The following is an 18,838-nucleotide window of genomic DNA, read 5'->3' as shown; positions in this document are numbered from 1 at the left end:
CCCCAGGGGCTGGAAGAGCCAACGAGAAGATTGCCAGTTTATTGACTATCTAATTTCAGACTTACTGAAGTGCTGTCCCAGCTTCCTTGTTCCTGGGGCTTTTTTTTTTTTTTCTTTTTTTATGAGATGTACTGCTCAATAAATCTCAAAGTCTGAGGGACAGCATCTACAATAGTATCAACCCTAATGAGATGCACAGACTCAGGGACGTTTTGATCCAGAAGAGATCTTACAAGTAATATGTCCTCTCCCTCTCCATCCCATGTTTTAATTTAATGAGAAAAATGTGGGGTTTTTTTAACCCCCAACAATAATTAGTTGAAATACCAAATAAATTCTGCAAGTTTATATCGGGTAGTTTTTGTCATTATAAGTTTTCAGGTACAACATAAGTGACAATTTGGCAAATCTTGTGGAGGTAGGATAAGATTTTATTCTTCTTTTAGTGATTTATCAGTTTTTAAAGAATTGTCTCCACCTGCCATACCAGACTTTTGTAGTATAGTTTGTATTATCTGAGTATCCTAAAGCCTTCCATTTGTCTATCTTTATTAGCTCTTTGTCTCTGTGAATTATCTCAAGCAATGTCATAGTACAAAGCAGTGATAAAATGAATATTCATTGAATTTTTATGATGTATTTGGGATCATGGTATTTGTCTTGCAGTGCCAGATTAAGGGGAAAAATTAGCAAAGTCCTTTTTAAGACTAATTGAGACTCAGTCTTTGATCTGAGAGTGTTGCTTATCTACTCTGAAGAATCGTCGTAGTACATGATCAGAGTTCTCCTTTTCCTGGAATAGGCCTGGGTCATGGGTCCAAACAATGTCTGCTCCCAGTACCCTTGGCAGTTAGAGCCTAAGTGAACAGATATTCTCTGACATAAAGAACTGTGAGAGCAGAGATTATCTGAGAAGAGGTTGTATAAATCTGTCCATCTTGATTCTGTCTTATCCCTGGTTTATGTTTTGTTTCAAGCAAATAAGAGTGGAAACATGATGACATGGGAGGATCTTGCACCTCATATGCTCCTTAAAGACTAGTTTGAGATCCTTTCCTTTCTGAATGGCCAGCATATGATATTGTACATAGTAGGTGAACAAGAATGTGTGGAATGATGGGACAGGAAATTCAAACTAGGAAGAACTAATTTCTAATCTGTTAAAGGACTTTTTTTTTTTTTTTCAGTTTAGGACCCCCCCCCCAAAAAAAAAAACCCCACAACTAGTATCTATTTAATCCTCATAGTACTGACCATGTTTTTCAGATGAGGACCCTGAGGTCTAATGGAGGTTTACTAACTTGCTCCAAATCTCGTAAGAAGAATGTGGTTTTAAAGTCCCTTCTTGCTCTCTGTCCTACCCCCTTTGCCTCCCTCCTGTGTATAATCTATGCACGACTCTCTGAAGTTGACAGGAGCAGGGACACAAAAGAATGTGGCCATTGTTCTTCTCAGGACTACTGGCTCCCCAGAAACTGTATCCTGGATGGGGCGTCTGGGTGGCTCAGTCAAACGTCTGCCTTCAGCTCAGGTCATGATCCCAGGCTCCTAGGTCGGCAGGGAGCCTGCATCTCCCTCTGCCTCTGCCTTGGCCTGCCACTCCCCCTGCTTGTGCTCTCTCTCTTACTCTGTCAAATAAATAAATAAAATCTTAAGAAAAAAAAAAAAAAAGAATATCCTGGAGTCCCCAAACCACCACACATGTTGGTCCCTTTTCCCTCCTCTGCGGAATCCTGCTTCCATAATTCTACAACAAAGACTCTATGTGTTACTTTTTAGAACAGGAAGAATGACATGTCCTTTCAGGTCATTAAAAGATGGGGGACTATGGCAAGGTGAGGGATGAAGCTAAAAGGAGGAATAGCAAAGAAATTAGGTAATATTTGAAACCTTTCCCCCTAGAACTAGGTTGAAATTAACACAGATGGAAAATGTATCTTGATTTTTTTTTTTAGTGATTGAAAATTGTTGGGTCTTTGGGCTTTTGAAATAGAAATTAAAACTTAAATTGGACTCTTTGCCCCTTCAATACAACATTTATGACTCTTAGGAATGTTATAATTGATGCCAGATCATCAGTACCATGTTAACAGAGCACGTTATATAAAACTATCCATGGCGCCTTCTCTCTCATGTTCAATAAAGAGCTAGCAAACAAGAGAGCTAGTTTCTCAGAGGAATTCTTTTAACCTTTCAGAAACAAAATATTTCATGCTAATTCCTGTTTAATTGGAGGGAAGTCATTTCTTTAAAATCATTGAATATGAGTTTGAAGTCTGTTCCATCCCTGACCTCTTTAATTCAATCAAGGTCACCTCATAAACTTGCCCAAACAGCTCTATTTCTCAATTAGAAAAAGGGGTAGAGCTGTTTAAAAGCATTTAGTGTTTGATTAATAGTGCTTAACTGGGGCTTCAGCACTCGTGGAGGGTTTTTAAGGAGTTGCTAGTAAGAATAAAACATTGCTACCTGAAAAATTACACTCATCAAAAACCAAAAACAAATCATTTTAATGAGCAAAGCAAAAACTGCTTTTCGTGGGGATATAAGAAAAATTATCATACTCAATACACAGAGGGTTTTAATATCTGAACAACTCTCTCCCAGGGAAAAATTGCTATAATTTAGCCATCTAGGCATTTTTTAAAATATGTGCACTTTTCCCTGCCCAAGGACTCGGGGAAGATGAATGCGAAGTTTGTCGAAACAGGATTTTGTAGCACTCAAACTCTGGGGATGAAAAAAGTAATGAGAAGATGCGTCCAGTTGAAGAATGTGAACTGGAACCATCTGAATGGATGAGAAATCAAGAGTTCTGAAAACAAATTTTTGGAAGGCCTCCTTCCACATTTCCTTCTTACTTCCTGGGCCTAAGGAAGGCCAAGCTCACCTTGATGCTCTTTGGATGAGAGGGTCATTTGGGTGGTAAAATCACCAGAAAGGCTCTGAGGAAATGGATACATGAGTGAGAATTGGAGTCCCTGGAAGAAACTGAATATAGTAAAGTTTGGAGACACAGAATATAGTAAAGAATAACTTGGAACCAGATGAGGTTAGAGGCCCCTGGAGGTATCTGAGTTTTATTTCTGGTGTGGCTTGGCAAACGATGGGTCTCTTCTGAGCCTCAGCCTTCTCAGTAGTAACATAAGGCTCATCCTAAGAGAGTTCACTTGAGGTTGTAAGAAATAACCAAGTAAGGGATTCCATGGCATTTTGCAAATACCTGGTACCATGGCCATGTGGAGAATGGACACTGGTGAGCAATAACAGAAGGTGTAAGTGAGTGGTTCACAGCCCTGCCTCCATATGACAAAGAGCGGGGAAGCTTTCCTAGCAATGCCTGGGAGTTCAGTCCCACTCACGTAAGTTATAAATTACTGCTCAGGTATTTCTGCTTCACAGAGGCTTGGTATGTAACATGAGGATTGATGTCTGTTAATGATACGTAAGAAAGAAAGGGAAAAAAGCAGGTTGAGGTAGGGTAATAAAATATGAAAAGACAATAAAAATGAAGTAAAAGATAAAAATGTTTAGTGGCAAGGAAGTGACTGACATAGGCAATGCTAAAGGACCGAAAAAAGAAGAAATGAATGGGAGTTCAATTATTAGTTTAAGTATGGTGTGCATGACACAGGCGGACAACCCCCTCCTCACATCTGTGTGACGAACATGCGACATATCCTTCGGCTAGTGGGAAAAAGGCTAGTTGGGAGGAAGGAAAAAAAAGTGAAGGTAGTCTGATGCAGAAAAATGTGATGAAGGCCAAGAACAGAGTCTTGGCTTTTCTCAGACTCTAAGAGAATAGCCAGGGACTGTTTTCTCATCCATCAGGGGTGAGACAAGGAAGCAGTGATGCTTGGCCCCGTGCCAAAGAGAAAAGCCTCTGAGGATCCAGCGATGGGTCTGGGGAGAGCACGCACACAGGATGGGCCCCCTCTCCTCAGGGGGAAGCTGGTCTGAGGGCCATGGTCAGGGGTCGTTAGTTCCCACAGAGCACAGAGGTCGAGCTGGGCCTCTCCTGGGTGCAAGCCACAGACCGGCTGCAGCTGGAACTTTCTCCAGAAATATGGCTGCAAAGAAAAGTAGTACACAACAACATCCAGTAGATCAGAAAAATGTGTTTTGGAGACACTGCCTGGAGGATTTATGAAAGCATTCAGTCACACTATCATCACGGGAGAGGCAGTAAGTAGCATTCAGAGAGGAGCAGGTAGATAGATTCATGAAATGTGAGAAGGCAAGGCAGGTGGCAGAGAGGCCTAGACGGCCATGTTGGATGGTCAGAGCTAGACAGGGGAAGGTCCTTTTAAGAACAGAAAAGCTGTTAGAGAAGGCAGGGGTCAAAAAAATAATGAAAAGTATAAGACTGGAAAAAAGTTAAGAAGAAAGCATGAAGAAATGGGGATTTGGTCCCTAAAAAGCCGGGGAGGTGGTTCTAAAACTGTGGTAGGCACTCCACCCACCCTAGAAAGTGGCTGAAGTGCACATCCTCAGGGCCCATTCCAGACGCTCAGATTCAGAGGGTTTGGGATGGGTCCAAGAATTCTCATTTAAGAGCTACCAAAGTGGGACAAAGGAAGGCTGCGTGTGGAACAAACTTCTGAGGCATATTGGCCTTAGTTATTCATAGGCAGTGTCATGCTGCCATGGTGATACATTCAGAGAGGATGGGATTCTTTCTGTCCTAATATCAGGCACAAATACGTGGGTATAAATGAATCTCAATGCTAGTGACCAGGATGGTGGAGAGGACGTGCCAGCACCAGCCTCCACTTCCCCCCAAGCTTAAGAGCTACGTGTTGGTTCTCTCGTAGTAGACCGGATAAAGTTTATATAAGGCATAAAAACTGAGGGGAGAAAAAAGTGTCTCTTTACAACTCATCTTTGTTATCCCAAGTATTTTTATGAAAACAAAAACTCTGTGGGAAAAGTTGCTATTCTTTGCCCAAGATGTTGCCTAGATCTGAGAACATTGTTTAGGTTCGGGCTGACCTTCATTTCACATTTCAGAGTGTGGGTATGTTTTATGTGGGTGTGTGTTTGTGTGTCTGGGGGAGAGGCTGTTAGTAGGAGCAGGAAATCATCGCTTCTCGAGAGGAAGGTTTCTTGAAGAAAATTAGAAATGACCATTTGTTAAAAGGGAAAGGAATCCGCATGTTGGTGGAGAAAAAGTGGTGACGGTCCCCACACGGTAATTGCTGCAAGGGAAGGGTTGCTGTTTAAAATTTCTCTCTTTGGACAAGACCGATTGCTAGTTAGGGTGAAGTTGCACAGAACAAAACCCAGTGGTACAGTACTGTCCCCAAGGGAGGAGCTCTGTCTGAAAGGGTGGCGGCCACGGCCAAGGGAGGAGTGGCTACCCCCAAACACCTGTGTCGTTGTGTGATTTATCTTGGTCTGAGTCTGACTGCTCTGAAAAAGAATCTTTAAAGCCTTCAGAAGGTGGGTCTCTTAGGTGGTGCAATCAGTTCAGCATCCGACTCCTGGTTTCGGCTCAGGTCATGATCTCGGGGTCCTGGGATTGAGCCCCACATCAGGCTCCACACTCAGCATGGGATCTGCTTGAGATTCTCTCTCCCTCTCCCTCTGCCCCTCCCATTCGTGCTATTTCTCTCTCTCTCTCTCAAATAAATAAAATCTTAACAAAAATAATAATAAAAGCCTTTAAGAGGGGCGGGGAAGGTGGCCCTGAGTCTTAGAAATCAACATACGGATTGAAAGTGAAAAAGAAAATTGAAGTTTAATCAAAAGAAAAGGTAGAGTCGGGGTGGGGCGATGTCCCTCTCAATACACCTGCTGCCTGGATCTGGGGTTCCGACATCCCAGCCCCCTCTTCCCTCCCTCCCCCTGATCCTGCCCTGGCTACCTGGGTGCCTTCTCCTAGAGACTGCTGGGTCCTTTGTGAAAGCCATCTCTACTCAGGCTTCCCTTCAGCTTAGCAAAGTGTGAGCCTGACCTGAAGGCCCCCGCCTCAGCTTCTTCAGGAAAGAGGCACTCTCAGCAGCCCTTCCCAGCCAGAAGCCTCCTCTCCCTTGGGCCTCCTTCCACACCCTATGGTAGGGAGAGCCCCTGACCTGGCTGCCACCACGTCCACACTGGTAGCTGGTTCTTCCCACAGCTGGGCAGGGAGCCACTGAGGTCAGGCAGGGCTGTGCTTAGCCCAGAGTAGGCGCTCTGCTAAAATTTGGGGGTTCGCTGATAGGTGCCTGCCTGAGGCCTCGAAAGGCATCCCTCAGCCCACAGAGCATCCTTCAACAGTATTTTAAATGGCAGACTTCGCCTGCCATTGAAAGAAGTGGGTAAGCCTCTTTCCTTCGCTTATTTCCCCCTGAGGACAGTTGGGGGCGGTATCAGAGGCTAATAAGGTGGTGGCAAAGCAGGAAGGCATGATGTGAATTCTCCGTAGTTTCTGCACCTGGCGGCCCCTCACGGCCGCTGTTGCTGCTGCAGACCCCTTCGTTAGGAAGAGCTGTGTGCAGGGAGAAGCAGAGGATTTTTTTTTTTTTCCTGAGTCACCTGCTGCCGGTTGTGCCTCCAGACTCACATTTAAGCCATTATAATAACAGGATCTAGCTTACCTGCACTCTCCAAATTACTCTTATTCCACTGGCCTCACACAAAGATGGAAATAGACACCACATTGTGCTTCTGTTTAGCTCTCCCTAATAAGAGCTAATGTGCAGACTATAATGTGCACTGCAAATATAAAATGTTATGTCAATGCTAAGTTGTAATAATAATCCTGCAAAAACGTAGCAGAAGGAATTTCCGTGAGCAATTTGAGGAAGATTGCTGCTTCCGCGGTGATACAGGTGTTATTACTGAAAAACAGATCGATTACAGTTTGTCGGGACCGTGGGAGGCTGTCTGGCAGGAGCCTGGCCGTGTGGCGGGCGGCCACGGTGCATTTCAGCTCCATGCCTGGACACTGGAGCACCCCAGGCCTTCCCCTGGTCCGCTGAGGGTGGGCCTGGGCCTTGTCTTGGGGCTTCCTCAGCCCATTCAGAGAAGATCTTGGGGACAGGACTCTGTGGGAAGGGAGGTTTCCCACCACCTGTACTCTTAACTAAAGGCGCACGTAGGTGAGGTCAGACGGATGGGGGAGGTATCTAACTTTGGTCCTTGAGGAATCCCACGATCAGCATGAGTGGTTTGCACACAGCTCTCTTAATGGAGCCTCATTAACTGACTGAGGTTCAGGAGCTCAGCAGTTAACAACTATCAGCGTGGCCATCTCAGAGGAGAGAGACACAGAGCAGAAGGAAGATCCCTATGTGGTTTGAGTCAGGCCTCAGGACTGCCCAAAGGGTGCCAGATGGGTCATCCCATAGGGATTCTCCTGCAGAAGATGCATGTGTTCAAGCAGAACACTCCCCGAACAGTGCCACAAATGGAATGCTTTTTCTCTTTTAGCAACAAATTTGCCACTATGGTGGTGTCCTTGGTTTCCCCCTCTCTCCAGCTCCAGCGCTGAACTGCACCTAAGCTACCCCAGCCCAGTACTAGAGGTTCTGGAGTCACACTTGCTGAGTGTAAACCCTGCACCTCCGCCCAGCTGCACAAGCCTCCGTGTCACTCAAACCCAGCTCCATCAACCTGTAAAATAGAAACAATAATCGTATTCACTATATCATGTTTTCGTGAGGCTGAAAGGTTGTGCAGGTAATACGCTTAGCCCATGGCTTGGCATGTCAGAGTTATTAGCTATTACCACCACCATTGCTGCTGCTGGGGTGTTGCTACTTTTATTTGGGGGAAATGGGGAAAGGAGAACTCTCGCCCTCCCTCCATAAGGAGGTGCTTGGGGCATGGGGATGGGGCTGGGGGAGGACAGCCCTCCCCAGTGCAGAGCATGGAGCTGGGGCTCACACAGACGAAGGTCAAGAAATGAAACCAGAATGACAAGCCAATCATCGCCCCAATTCAGGAACCAAGTGAGAGAGTGAGTGCTGGTCTGAGCAGCAGTTCTCAAAATGTGCTCCTCACCCCCACAGCATCGGCACCACCTGAGAACCTGGAGGAACGCAGATTCTCAGGCTTCATCCCGGACACACCAAATTGCCAACTCTGGAGGTAGGGCCCAGAAGTCTGGGCTTCAGCATGCCCACCAGGGGATCCTGATGCAAGCCATTACTGGGATTAGAGGAACACCAGCTGTTTGATAAATAAGTCCCACATTTTCAGGGGCTTAACAGCAACAAAAATTTTATTCTTGAGCACAGAAGAGTTCAAAGCAGATATTGTTGGTCTCTGGGCCCCTTTCCTCCATGGGGGTAATTCAGAGACCCAGGCCCATTCCAGCAGCGGGAAGAGACTGATTATTCAGAAGACACACTTCACTCCCTCGTGCCCCACTGGTGAGAACGAGTTCCGTGGCAGCCTCTGGGGCAGTCACCTCTCAGGAACAGCACTGCACTAAGCCGAGAAAAGCATGAGTCTGGGTACCTAGAGTGCTGTCTCTGCAAGCCCCCGACATCCCAGCCCCCTCTTCCCTCCCTCCCCCTGATCCTGCCCTGGCTGCCTGGGTGCCTTCTCCTAGAGACTGCTGGGTCCTTTGTGAAAGCCATCTCTACTCAGGCTTCCCTTCAGCTTAGCAAAGTGTGAGCCTGACCTGAAGGCCCCCGCCTCAGCTTCTTCAGGAAAGAGGCACTCTCAGCAGCCCTTCCCAGCCAGAAGCCTCCTCTCCCTTGGGCCTCCTTCCACACCCTATGGTAGGGAGAGCCCCTGGCCTGGCTGCCACCACGTCCACACTGGTAGCTGGTTCTTCCCACAGCTGGGCAGGGAAGCCTGCTAGAAGAGGTGGCATGCAGAGGGGCAGGGGGAGCCTGGGGAGTGGCTAAGTCACCAGCCCACAGGGGCTGGTAGGCAACAGATATGGTGGGGATGTCTTCAGGTCTTGGATCCATCCACATCATCCCGTGATCTGGACCTCTCAGCACAACTGCCTAGCTGGGCAGCGGCTGATGAAATCCTTGGAAGAGACTGCGTGTGGGAAAGAAACAGACACTTGAGCAACACCCCACAGGCATTCCAGGAGGACGCCTGGCAGAGCGGGGGGAGAATGCCAAACACAGAGTTCCCCAAAGACCCTGAGAGGAACAGTTCTTGAGAAATCCAGATATTGTTAGAAATAATATGTTAAAGTGTTTTATTATTTAGTTACATCTTGCCTGAGCATGAAAAAGATATTAACATATTGTCAGCTTACTGGGACATAACCCAAAATAACTTACATTCTTCATATAGTGCTAATTATTTTTCTGAGGCTGGCTCAGGCTAGTAGGAGAGATTTCCAGGCTTTCACCAGATTATTTACTTAAAGAAGTTAAGCATGCCACTGTCTGTTCCCATGGAAACACGGTAAGTAATACAGGAGACACGAAGAGGTCACTTTGACCATAATTAATATAAAGAATAATGGTTTATATAGAATCCAGTAAAGGGTACAGCAAGCTGCTGTAATACCTTTAAACCTCTCCTTTCAGCAGTGCAATTTAATCTTTGGATCAATTTTCCTACACTAATGTCACTTTGGTAATTTTAGGAGTCCTGTGCTAATTTTTGAAATGTAATTTAATCTTGGTTAGCAGAGTTTTTCTTATGCTGTTATTTCATTTTCGATCCAATCAGAAAACCCCAGTAACAGGTTTTCTAAGGTCTGAGCAAGTATAAACTGACAACTGCTCTGGCCTTCCCCTTTTGTAGCTACAGCTTTTTTTTTTTTTTAAGATTTTATTTTTTTTATTTGACAGAGCGAGAAAGCACACATGCACCTGTGTGCAGGGGGGAAGGGTAGAGGGAAAGGGAGAGAATCTCAAGCAGACTCCCTGCTGAGTGTAGAGCCCCATGAGGGGCTCAATTTCACAACCCTGAGATCATGACCTGAGCGGAAATCAAGAGTCAGATGCTTAACCGGCTGAGCCACCCAGGGGCCCCATGCCACAGTTTCTTGTGCAGAGCTTCTCAATAATCTGATGGTTGGTGAATGAACTAATGGTAACCCAGAGGCACCACTGGATTCAGGAGCACCTTTGTAATCACCAAAGCAAGATTTAATTATATTCAGGAGAGTAGTTTACATTTCAAGTCTTATTGTATTCTTTTTTTATTATTATTGAAAATTGGTAATCCACATGTGGTGGCTCTTAGCTCAATATTCCATTTATTGGAACATAGTGCACTCCTCAGGGATTCTTACAAAAAGATGCATACTGTAGTTTATTTTTAATCCTTACGCTTATTTGAATAGTGAATTTGTTATGCGGTCTCTCAAGGGTAAATTTTATCATGGAAGCTTGATTACACATTTTTCAAAACTTTTTAATACAGTGTCTCAGAACTAAAGAGTAAAAAAGAGAGAGAGAGAAATGAAAGAGTGGAACTTTCAAGTTTCTGAGTTTTTAATATACTGAAAAAATGATACTAAGTTAGGAATTATCAAGGTTTTGTTTCTTTTAGAAACAATGTAGAATGTTCCAGGAAGCCTCCTCTGAAGGGTGCATTCAGGGCTGTGGCATGACACTGAATAATGTTTACAAACAGGTGGCCTGAAGTTAAGTGGAGTCAATATACAATTTTTCACCCTTTAGAAATCACCACTTTGCTCTCACATGAGCAAACTTTTTTTTTTTTCAAATATCAAGCTTGAAATCATTTAATCAGGAATGTAAATTAGTTATATGCCCCAGTTATAAAAACATTGATGGGATTGGCTATGGTATTGATTTGGCAGGGCGGGGGGGCAGTTACAGAGTTAACAACTGCTGGTTGTTGTTTTTTTTTAGTATAATGATATCACATTCCTAGTCCACAAACGCGAACAGCATTGTCTCTTCCTTGGCAGAAACAGTGGTCCCTCGGCTCAGCCAAGAAGTGCCATTCCACAAGCTTCTAAGAGAGCCCATGAAATAATGGATGGTGCACTTTCCTATATGTATTTACGTTCAGATAATTTATTTAAATAATGTTGCTGGCACATGCTTTATAGCTGCTTGCATTTTGCTACACAGATTTCAGCGTATCTTGCAGACTATGCAATTCATTTGGAAAATGTAATTTCCATCCCTGCATACTAATCGATTTCTTCACAAACACCTGCTATCAGTTATGATAATAAAAATGCCACTCTAAATTGAAAAAGGGCCAAATAGAGCTTCCTAAGGAAATGGCTTAAGTGTCTTTGAATGCTACTAAATGTAGTAATGTGCTTATGTGGTGCCAACACTTTTTCCATCATTTGCATTTTCTGTAATTTTGCCCTAGTACAGCATCCCTCTCAAAGGATGCCTCATAACCATTTCCTCGTGGATTGGTAAACTGAGTTGTCAGGAGTTGGTGTCGTGGGGTGTGGACAAGATCTGAAGTTGGGCTGTGTGATGTTAATAAGCACTAGTTCACGCTCCTGGCCATACTGTGGGCCCTTTCTGATTTTCAAGTCCCCGGAAACTGTAAAAGTGGCTGCTCCTTGGTTTTGTACACACGTGGACACTGAATACAATTTCCTTCATTCATTCTCTTCAGCCTCCAGTTCATTCCATGCACCACTGCCAAACTAATCTTACTAAATCACCAATTTCATCGTGTCCTTCCGGTGCCCAGGCACCTGGAATGGTTCTCAGCTGGCTGCCACACAGAATCGAACTCTCTAGCCTGACTTTCGAGCATCTGTCCCCTCTCATCACCTGACATGGCTCACCCTTCTCTCATCGCCTCCAGCCCAACACTTGCCTTTTGGATCGAGCTTCTCTCCTTCCTGCCCCAAATAGTCTCCCTCCCGTTCTCTTCCCTGGGCTTTTGCTTATGCTCTTGCTCTGGACGGAGATGTCCTTCCCCAGTCCTTGGGCTTCCAGCCTTCTAAGCCCTCTTTTATTATTCTGGTCTGCGATTTCCTTTCTCTTCTCTGAGCTCCTACAGGATGTATTCCCTTGACACAGAGCTGCTCATTTATTTGTTCATCCAGCCAACATTCACTAAGTGCCTACTATATGCCAGGCATCAGGCTGTTCTCTCTTCCCTGGAATGTGTTAGTTTCTTTACAAATGTGTCAGTTTCTCTGCTATTCTGAGCTGCTTGAGAGAAGAGACATATTCTCGCTCCTCCTTTTGTGATCCAAGATGCCCAGACAGGCCTGGGCACAGAGTCCGTATGCAGTAAATGCTTGTTGACTAATTGATCCCTAATGGTTTGAGGTAGGGAATTTTCTGGTTAATTGCATGTTCTATTTGATTAGTCTTTCCGTGTGTACTATACATAATCATTTTGCAAAGCAGAATACCATAAACCACTCAACTATAAAACTATTATTAACATAATTTGATGTTTGATATTTGAGGAGAGAATTCACTGGAGTCTCAGAGCACTTCCGTGAAGATCGATTGTCAGTGTACTGTAATGTGAAGGTAGAACATGCAGGGGGCTGACCTCCAGTGCTCTCTGATTGGTTTTGGGGGGTGAGAGGTGGAAATGAGCACACACTGAGAACCTGCCGTACAATAGGCCTCGTATCCTGCTCTTACAAACTGGAAGCCACTTCTCTGAAGAAGTTTCTGATAAGTTTTAAAATTTCTCTTCTGCTTTTGTCTTGCTTACAACAGTAGAGTGTGAATTTGCTCCGGGTGGGGGAGAAAGTGTGGGACACTGGTAGGAGAGTGGAGGAGAGAATTCGAGAGTAGTTTCAAATGGTAAGAACTACATGCATCCGGACTGGCAGAACAGCCCAGTGACTTGAAGACTGGGTTTGAAGACTGTTCATGCTACTTTTTTTTTTTTTTTTAAGATTGATTTATTCATTTTAAAGAGAAAGAGAATGAGTGGGGGTAGGAGCAGAGGGAGAGAATTTTCAAGCAGACTCCCCAACTGAGCAAGGAGCCGGACACGGGTATTGATCTCACAACCCACAAGATCATGGCCTGAGCTGAAACTAAAAGTTGGACATTTAACCAACTGAGCCACCCAGACACCCCAAGGCTGTTCTTGCTACTTATTTTGTGGGATGAGAGAAGTTCTGTAACTTCTCTATGCCTCACTTCTGTCATCTGTCAAGAGGGGTTTTAAGAGCAGGCTTGATGGGGGATGCAGTGACTTAGTCCATACGAAGCTCTGGCCCCAGTGTCTGTCACGTGGTGGGCGTCGTCGCGTGGTGGGCATCCAACCGACTGATCTTATCCCTGGAGAGGCCACAAAGCAATAAGCTGGAAACCATCCTCAGTGTTGTTCCGTACCATTCACTCTTCTCTTCTCTTCAGTTCCCGCTGTTTCTGGACTTTGAGATGTGGAAGACCCTGCGTTAACGGTCTCTGTCTCTCGGTAAGATGGAGATGTGTGTGGGGTCTGGATCCGCACCTAGAGAGTTTTAGGTTTCAGGAAGGAGTGTTCGAGTAAACACTCAGCCTTGTAGGGAAGCAGAGTTTTAATCTGTGAGTGAAACAGATGGAACCAGGTTACCCTTCCGATAGGAGCGAGCAAACAAGCTGTGCGATGCGTCCCAGCGGCCGTGCAGGGAGGAACGGCAGGACTGTCGGCTCCTTCCTGGTTTGGGAGGTGGCCGCAGGCCTCAACCTGCGGGACGGCTGATCACTGGAAAGAAAGTGGGCCCGAGAGCCGCCGTGCCAGCCTGCAGAAACAGTACCGGGGTGGGTGTGATTGTTGCCTGGAGTTGTCGACACTGTCACCACCTAGCCACACGTGCCGACTTCTGAGAGGGGGTTTGGGGGGAGAGGTCAAGAGACAGGACTTTGGAAGGAGTGACTCCTGTGCCCCCAGCAAGCATTCCTCCATAAGTAGAATAGATGCAACTGCCGAAAGCAGTGATGCCCGCCAAATGCAAGAGCAGAGCCCTGGGGCAAGGCCTTTGGGTTTTGTTTCGGAACTGGGGCGAGAGACTGCCCTTCCCACGAAAGGCCCCCTCCTCCGTCTAAGCAGGAAGGTGACTGACTGGAGCTCGTTCTGTTTGTCTTCCAGCCCTGGCCGCTCAGGCCTACGCTCTCAAAGAGGAGAACGACAGTCTCCGTTGGCAGCTGGATGCCTACAGGAATGAGGTGGAGCTGCTGAAACAAGAGAAGGAACAGCTTTTTCGAGCAGAGGAAACCGTCACCAAGGACCAGCAGCTGCAGTTCCTGCAGCAGACCATGCAAGGCATGCAGCAGGTACCCGGGCCCCCATTTTTTTTTTCTTTCTCTTCTGTCTGGGGGCAAGGGACTTGTGTATTAAGTGGAAGTGAAATGGCAGCCATTTGCCGGGAAAGGTGAAGGAGGAGAACGGGCAACCGGATGTGGGGTCGCAAGGAAAGGAAAGTGCTAATGGGTGCAGAAAGGCAGAATGTGGAGAAACAGCAAAGCCAAAGAAATCTGTTGAAGAAATATACCCTCGAGGTAGGAAGCTAAGGAAGAGAACCTAGGAGGTGGAGAGGTTTGTGGATGGAATTTAGCCTCGTGGCAAATGGTCAGAAAATCCTTGCGGATCATGACGTGAGTGTTTTGCCCTCTGAAAACTTCTAAGTTAAAAGCATGCTGACAGGCTTTCGTTTCCAAGCTCCGTGTAAAGGTAAACTCCACTGTTTTCACTTCTTCTGGATTATACTGAGGATCTAGTCGGGTTTCACGAACACACGACCGTGCATAGTTAAGACATGTTTGTTGGTGGAATGGATGAAGCAGCAGAATGGGCAACTTTGGAAACAGGGTGGTGTCTGTGCTTTTGTGAAGGGGCGCCAGACTTCGGCCTCCCACACTGAAGCTAAAGATGTGTATGTGGAAGTCATTAGGAAGAGACAGGAGCTGCAGGGCATTGGAGGAAGGAGAGGGAACACGGACTGCAGGGGTGAGGGGTTGAGGGGACGGGAGACCCCAGCACAGCAGTCAGGGAATAGAATCAAAGACTCATAGCGGGATTGAGGTCTGAAAACATCAAGTGACGTGTGATAGACTTACAGCGTTTGAGCCTTCGAGTTACCGTAAAACAATACAGCATAAGTTATCATCACACGTGGGTATTTTGTATTACCCCTTGGAATGTACAAACCTAAACACTCTTTCCTGGGGGAAAAAAAGCCCTGTTTTTACTTAAACAAGGGAAATGTAAATAGAATGATGGGCAACTCAACTATATAGTGAGTAGGATATTGTTTTAATTCCCCCATCCATATTGACTGCTCTCCAAGATCAGGAGCATGAATTGCCTGCAAAAGTGTCTTAATGATTAGAGGTAACTGCTACAGAAACATTAGCCAAGCAGGGAAAAATAATTGAGAGGAAAGGGTATTAAAAAAAAAAAAAAAGATGTGCAGACTGGGATATAAACAAGTTAATGATCAAGTCACAGAAATTATGTCTTAACCATCTCCTGCCATTTTAAAGCAATTTTTGAGTCTTGGCTTTGAGTCCGAACTGGTTGATGTTTCACAGTGTGTGTTAGACAAATCAGTGCGACTCAGAGGTCAGAGCCAGCCAGGAAAATGTCATTACAGTCGCCGCTCAGGTCCCCGCGCTTGGAAATGGGTGTAACAGCTGCTTTGCGAGGCTGCCAGGGTTGTCCATATGCCCCGACGCTGGCTGTGCCTCGGCGCCCCTGCCAGGAGGAGAGTCTGTCTCTCGATTCCCCCAGAGACCACGGCGTCTGTCTGTCGATTCCCCCAGACCACGGCTACCATCTCACGCCTCGTGCAATGGGCCCTCTTTTCCTCTAGGAACGATCGCCCCAGTTGCTTTACTAGTTGATAAAACTGGGACGGTGCTCCAAGCTTCGAATCTGAGAGTGGTCTGAGGAGGTAGGGGTGAGCCCGTCAGTGAGGGAGGAGCGTGCGAGGGGGTCGGCGCCGGCGAGTGGCGAGCAGCGTGCGGGCCCCACACGGGAGCAATGCCGGACCTCACCACGGACCCCCAGCCCCTTGAAGGAGGTGTTGCGCTGTGGCAGCCTCTGAGACATTTGCAGAATCTTCTTTTTTTTTTTTTAAAGATTTTATTTACTTATTTGAGAGAGAGAGAATGAGAGAGAGAGAGCATGAGTGGGGGAGGGTCAGAGGGAGAAGCAGACTCCCCGCCGAGCAGGGAGCCCGATGCGGGACTCGATCCCGGGACTCCAGGATCATGACCTGAGCCGAAGGCAGTTGCTCAACCAACTGAGCCACCCAGGCGCCCTTGCAGAATCTTCTTGTCAGTAGGAAATGTACTTCAGTTTTGTTTTGTTCTGTGGGATTTGGTTTCCGTAGAGTTTGGCTTGAACAACAGAAATGTATTGTCTTGGTTCTGGAGGTGAGAAGTGCCAGATCAGGGTGTTGGCAGGGTTGGTTCTGCTGAGGGCTGTGAGGGGACTCTGCTCCCCGTTCTGTCGCCTAGCTTCCGGTGTTCTCTGGCTTGGAGACACATCACCCCGCTTTCTGCCTTCCGTTGTCCCAAGCGCTCTCGCTGTGCCTGTCGGCGTCCACATTTCTGCTTTTTATAAGGACACGATTTGTATAGGACTGAGGGGCCCATGCTGTTCCAGGATGACCTCATCTTAACTAGTCAGACCTGTGAGGACTCTGTGTCCAAATAACATCACCTTCTGAGGCACAGGGGGGCTAGGACTTCCACATGGAAACTTTGAGGGGACATAATTCAATCACTAATAGATACGTGGTAGGTAAATATATTTGTTAAATGTCGGAATAATGGACGGAAGCACACAGGCAAGGACTAGCATGGAGCCTGGGGGGAGCCCCGGATTTTTGGACCATAAATAGCAAGGCGACATCCTAGAGGTATGTGTAGCCCTCTAGTAACGTGGGAAGCACTCACGCCGTGGCAGCGGCTAGGATTTTAATTTTTAGTGGTTATTAGGTGGATGCATGGCAGTCTCTGTGGCAACACATTTTAAGTAGAGTTCTAAAATAAGTGCCCTTTAGGAGTCAATTTCTACCTTCATATCATTTTAAATAAATTACCACACCTTGCTAATCTGAGCCCTACCACAAAGAATTCTGCTGATTTTTAAATTTACTCTCTATCTGCCCACTATCCACTGTCTTAATTAGAAAACCATGATCTCACAGGAAAGTCAACAGCTAGAGGACAGGTTAGCCTCCCACATGTTGTTTTAGCAACTGATCTATGGGAAATTATTTCTGTAACAAACAAAAGAAAATATAGTCTTCACAGCCTTAACGCTAGCGTGCCGTTTTTAGAACTGCCCTCAAGTTTAGCCAAAAAGTTTTTAACCTTTCTTCTTTTAATCCCTTAAAGATATCTTCACTGACATTATAGTTTCTCTTATGTTCATGAAGAAAACGTTATGGGCAGGGGTCCTAGGGCTGAAAACCCTTGGGTGACTTTGATTGTTTCGGAGTCTACCCCTATAGTCCATGTGAGTCACCATTTAATATTAGAGATTTTACACAAAAGGAAATAATAGCTTGTATCCATGGTAACACCGGAGCCTTTACCTGATCTTGAGCTGGCAATGAAGTTAACCTCTCTCTGCCATAAGGAGAGCGAGGTTGTTGGCTTTCATTTGTATCTTTAAGTATAAAAGGAAAGGATATACCTATCTTAAACTCTTATGTATCTTCCAATTATCACACTGAATTTATTGAGGCAAAATTGTACATATAATAAAAATATTCTTTTTAGGGCTGCCGTTCTATGAATTTTGACAAACTGATACCCTCATGAAACCGTACAATCAATATATAAAATTGTTCTATCCCCCCCCAAAAAAATTCCCTTATCCCCTTTTTTAGTCAACCTGACTCCCAGCAACCACAGATTTGTTTTCTACCTTTTATGGTTTTGCCTTTTCCAGAATGTCATATAAGTGGAATTATAGAGAATGAACTTTCGAGTCTGGCTTCTCTCAGCTAGCGTAATGATTTTGAGATTCCCCCACGTCGCCTCGCCATGTGTATCAGTAGTTCATACCTTTTTATGCTGAATAGTATGCCAATGTAAGGAAGAGCCATAATTTGTTTATCTAGACACCAGTTAATGGACATATGGGTGGTTTCCTCTTTGGGGCTAAGATGAATAAATGTGCTGCAAACATTCACCTACAGACTTTGTTAGGACATAAATTTTCATTTCACTTGGGTAAATACCTAGGACTAGAATTGCTGGGTCATATGGTAAGTGAGTTTAACTTTTTTAAGAAACGGCTGGACTGTTTCCCAAAGTGTCTTTACCATCATGCATTCCCATGGGATATGGGAAAATTCCAGTCGTTCTGTCTCCTTGTCAGTCAGCGCTTGGTAAGGTTGGTCTGTTTTGTTTTGTTTTATCTTTTTTAGCCACTGTAGTAAGTATAGAGTGGTATCTCATTATGGTTTTAACCACACCTAAATTTAAATAGTACTTGTATTTTCATTCATGAGGATAGGTCAATATATCATATTTTTAAATAACCAATTTAAAAATCAATTCCTTTTGAAGCCTTTTGTAAATCATATTGACAAGACTGGTAAATATTCATATCACAACAGGATCCCATTGTAAGCTGCTGATCATAAAACTGTGTGTGACTGATGATGATTATGTCAGAAGGGTCCCTCATAAATACTTTGAGCCAATGCTTTTTAATAGTGTTAGCAAATGTCATCTGAAGACCAGCTGTCTTTAGGCCAGTAAACCATTGGCCCATATAGAGCAGTGGATTTCTAACACTCTTGGCTTGACATTAGTTGAAGACCAGGGCTGGTCAGCTGTCTTGACAACTTTTATTTAGCAAGATCAGAACAAAACTGGGGAAAAGAGGATTATTATAATTGACAGCATTTTAGAAATTAACTGACAAGTGTTTTTCTCCTTATGCTGGAAAAGGAATATCTGTATGATTTTTCTTTTTATGTATTATAAACCTCACTAATCTAATT

At 45.2% G+C, this 18,838-nt stretch overlaps 1 protein-coding gene across 5 annotated transcripts in view; it reads left to right on the top strand.

Moving 5' to 3' along the window:
* ENOX1 (ecto-NOX disulfide-thiol exchanger 1) overlaps window positions 1-18,838 on the top strand; it is a 551,749-nt gene that overhangs the window by 435,388 nt on the left and 97,523 nt on the right. For all 5 annotated transcript variants that reach the window (XM_035003320.1, XM_035003319.1, XM_035003323.1 and 2 more), the window contains one exon: window positions 13,960-14,144. In XM_035003320.1, coding sequence (XP_034859211.1) covers window positions 13,960-14,144 — 185 coding nt within the window. The remainder of the gene's footprint in view (window positions 1-13,959; window positions 14,145-18,838) is intronic.

Source organism: Mirounga leonina, unplaced genomic scaffold (genome assembly GCF_011800145.1).
Source record: "Mirounga leonina isolate KUSES-001 unplaced genomic scaffold, KU_Mleo_1.0 Mir_127, whole genome shotgun sequence".
Taxonomy (NCBI): Eukaryota; Metazoa; Chordata; class Mammalia; order Carnivora; family Phocidae; genus Mirounga; species Mirounga leonina.
The sequence above is the reverse complement of the archived record's forward strand: the minus strand, read 5'-3'. Positions and strand labels throughout refer to the sequence as shown.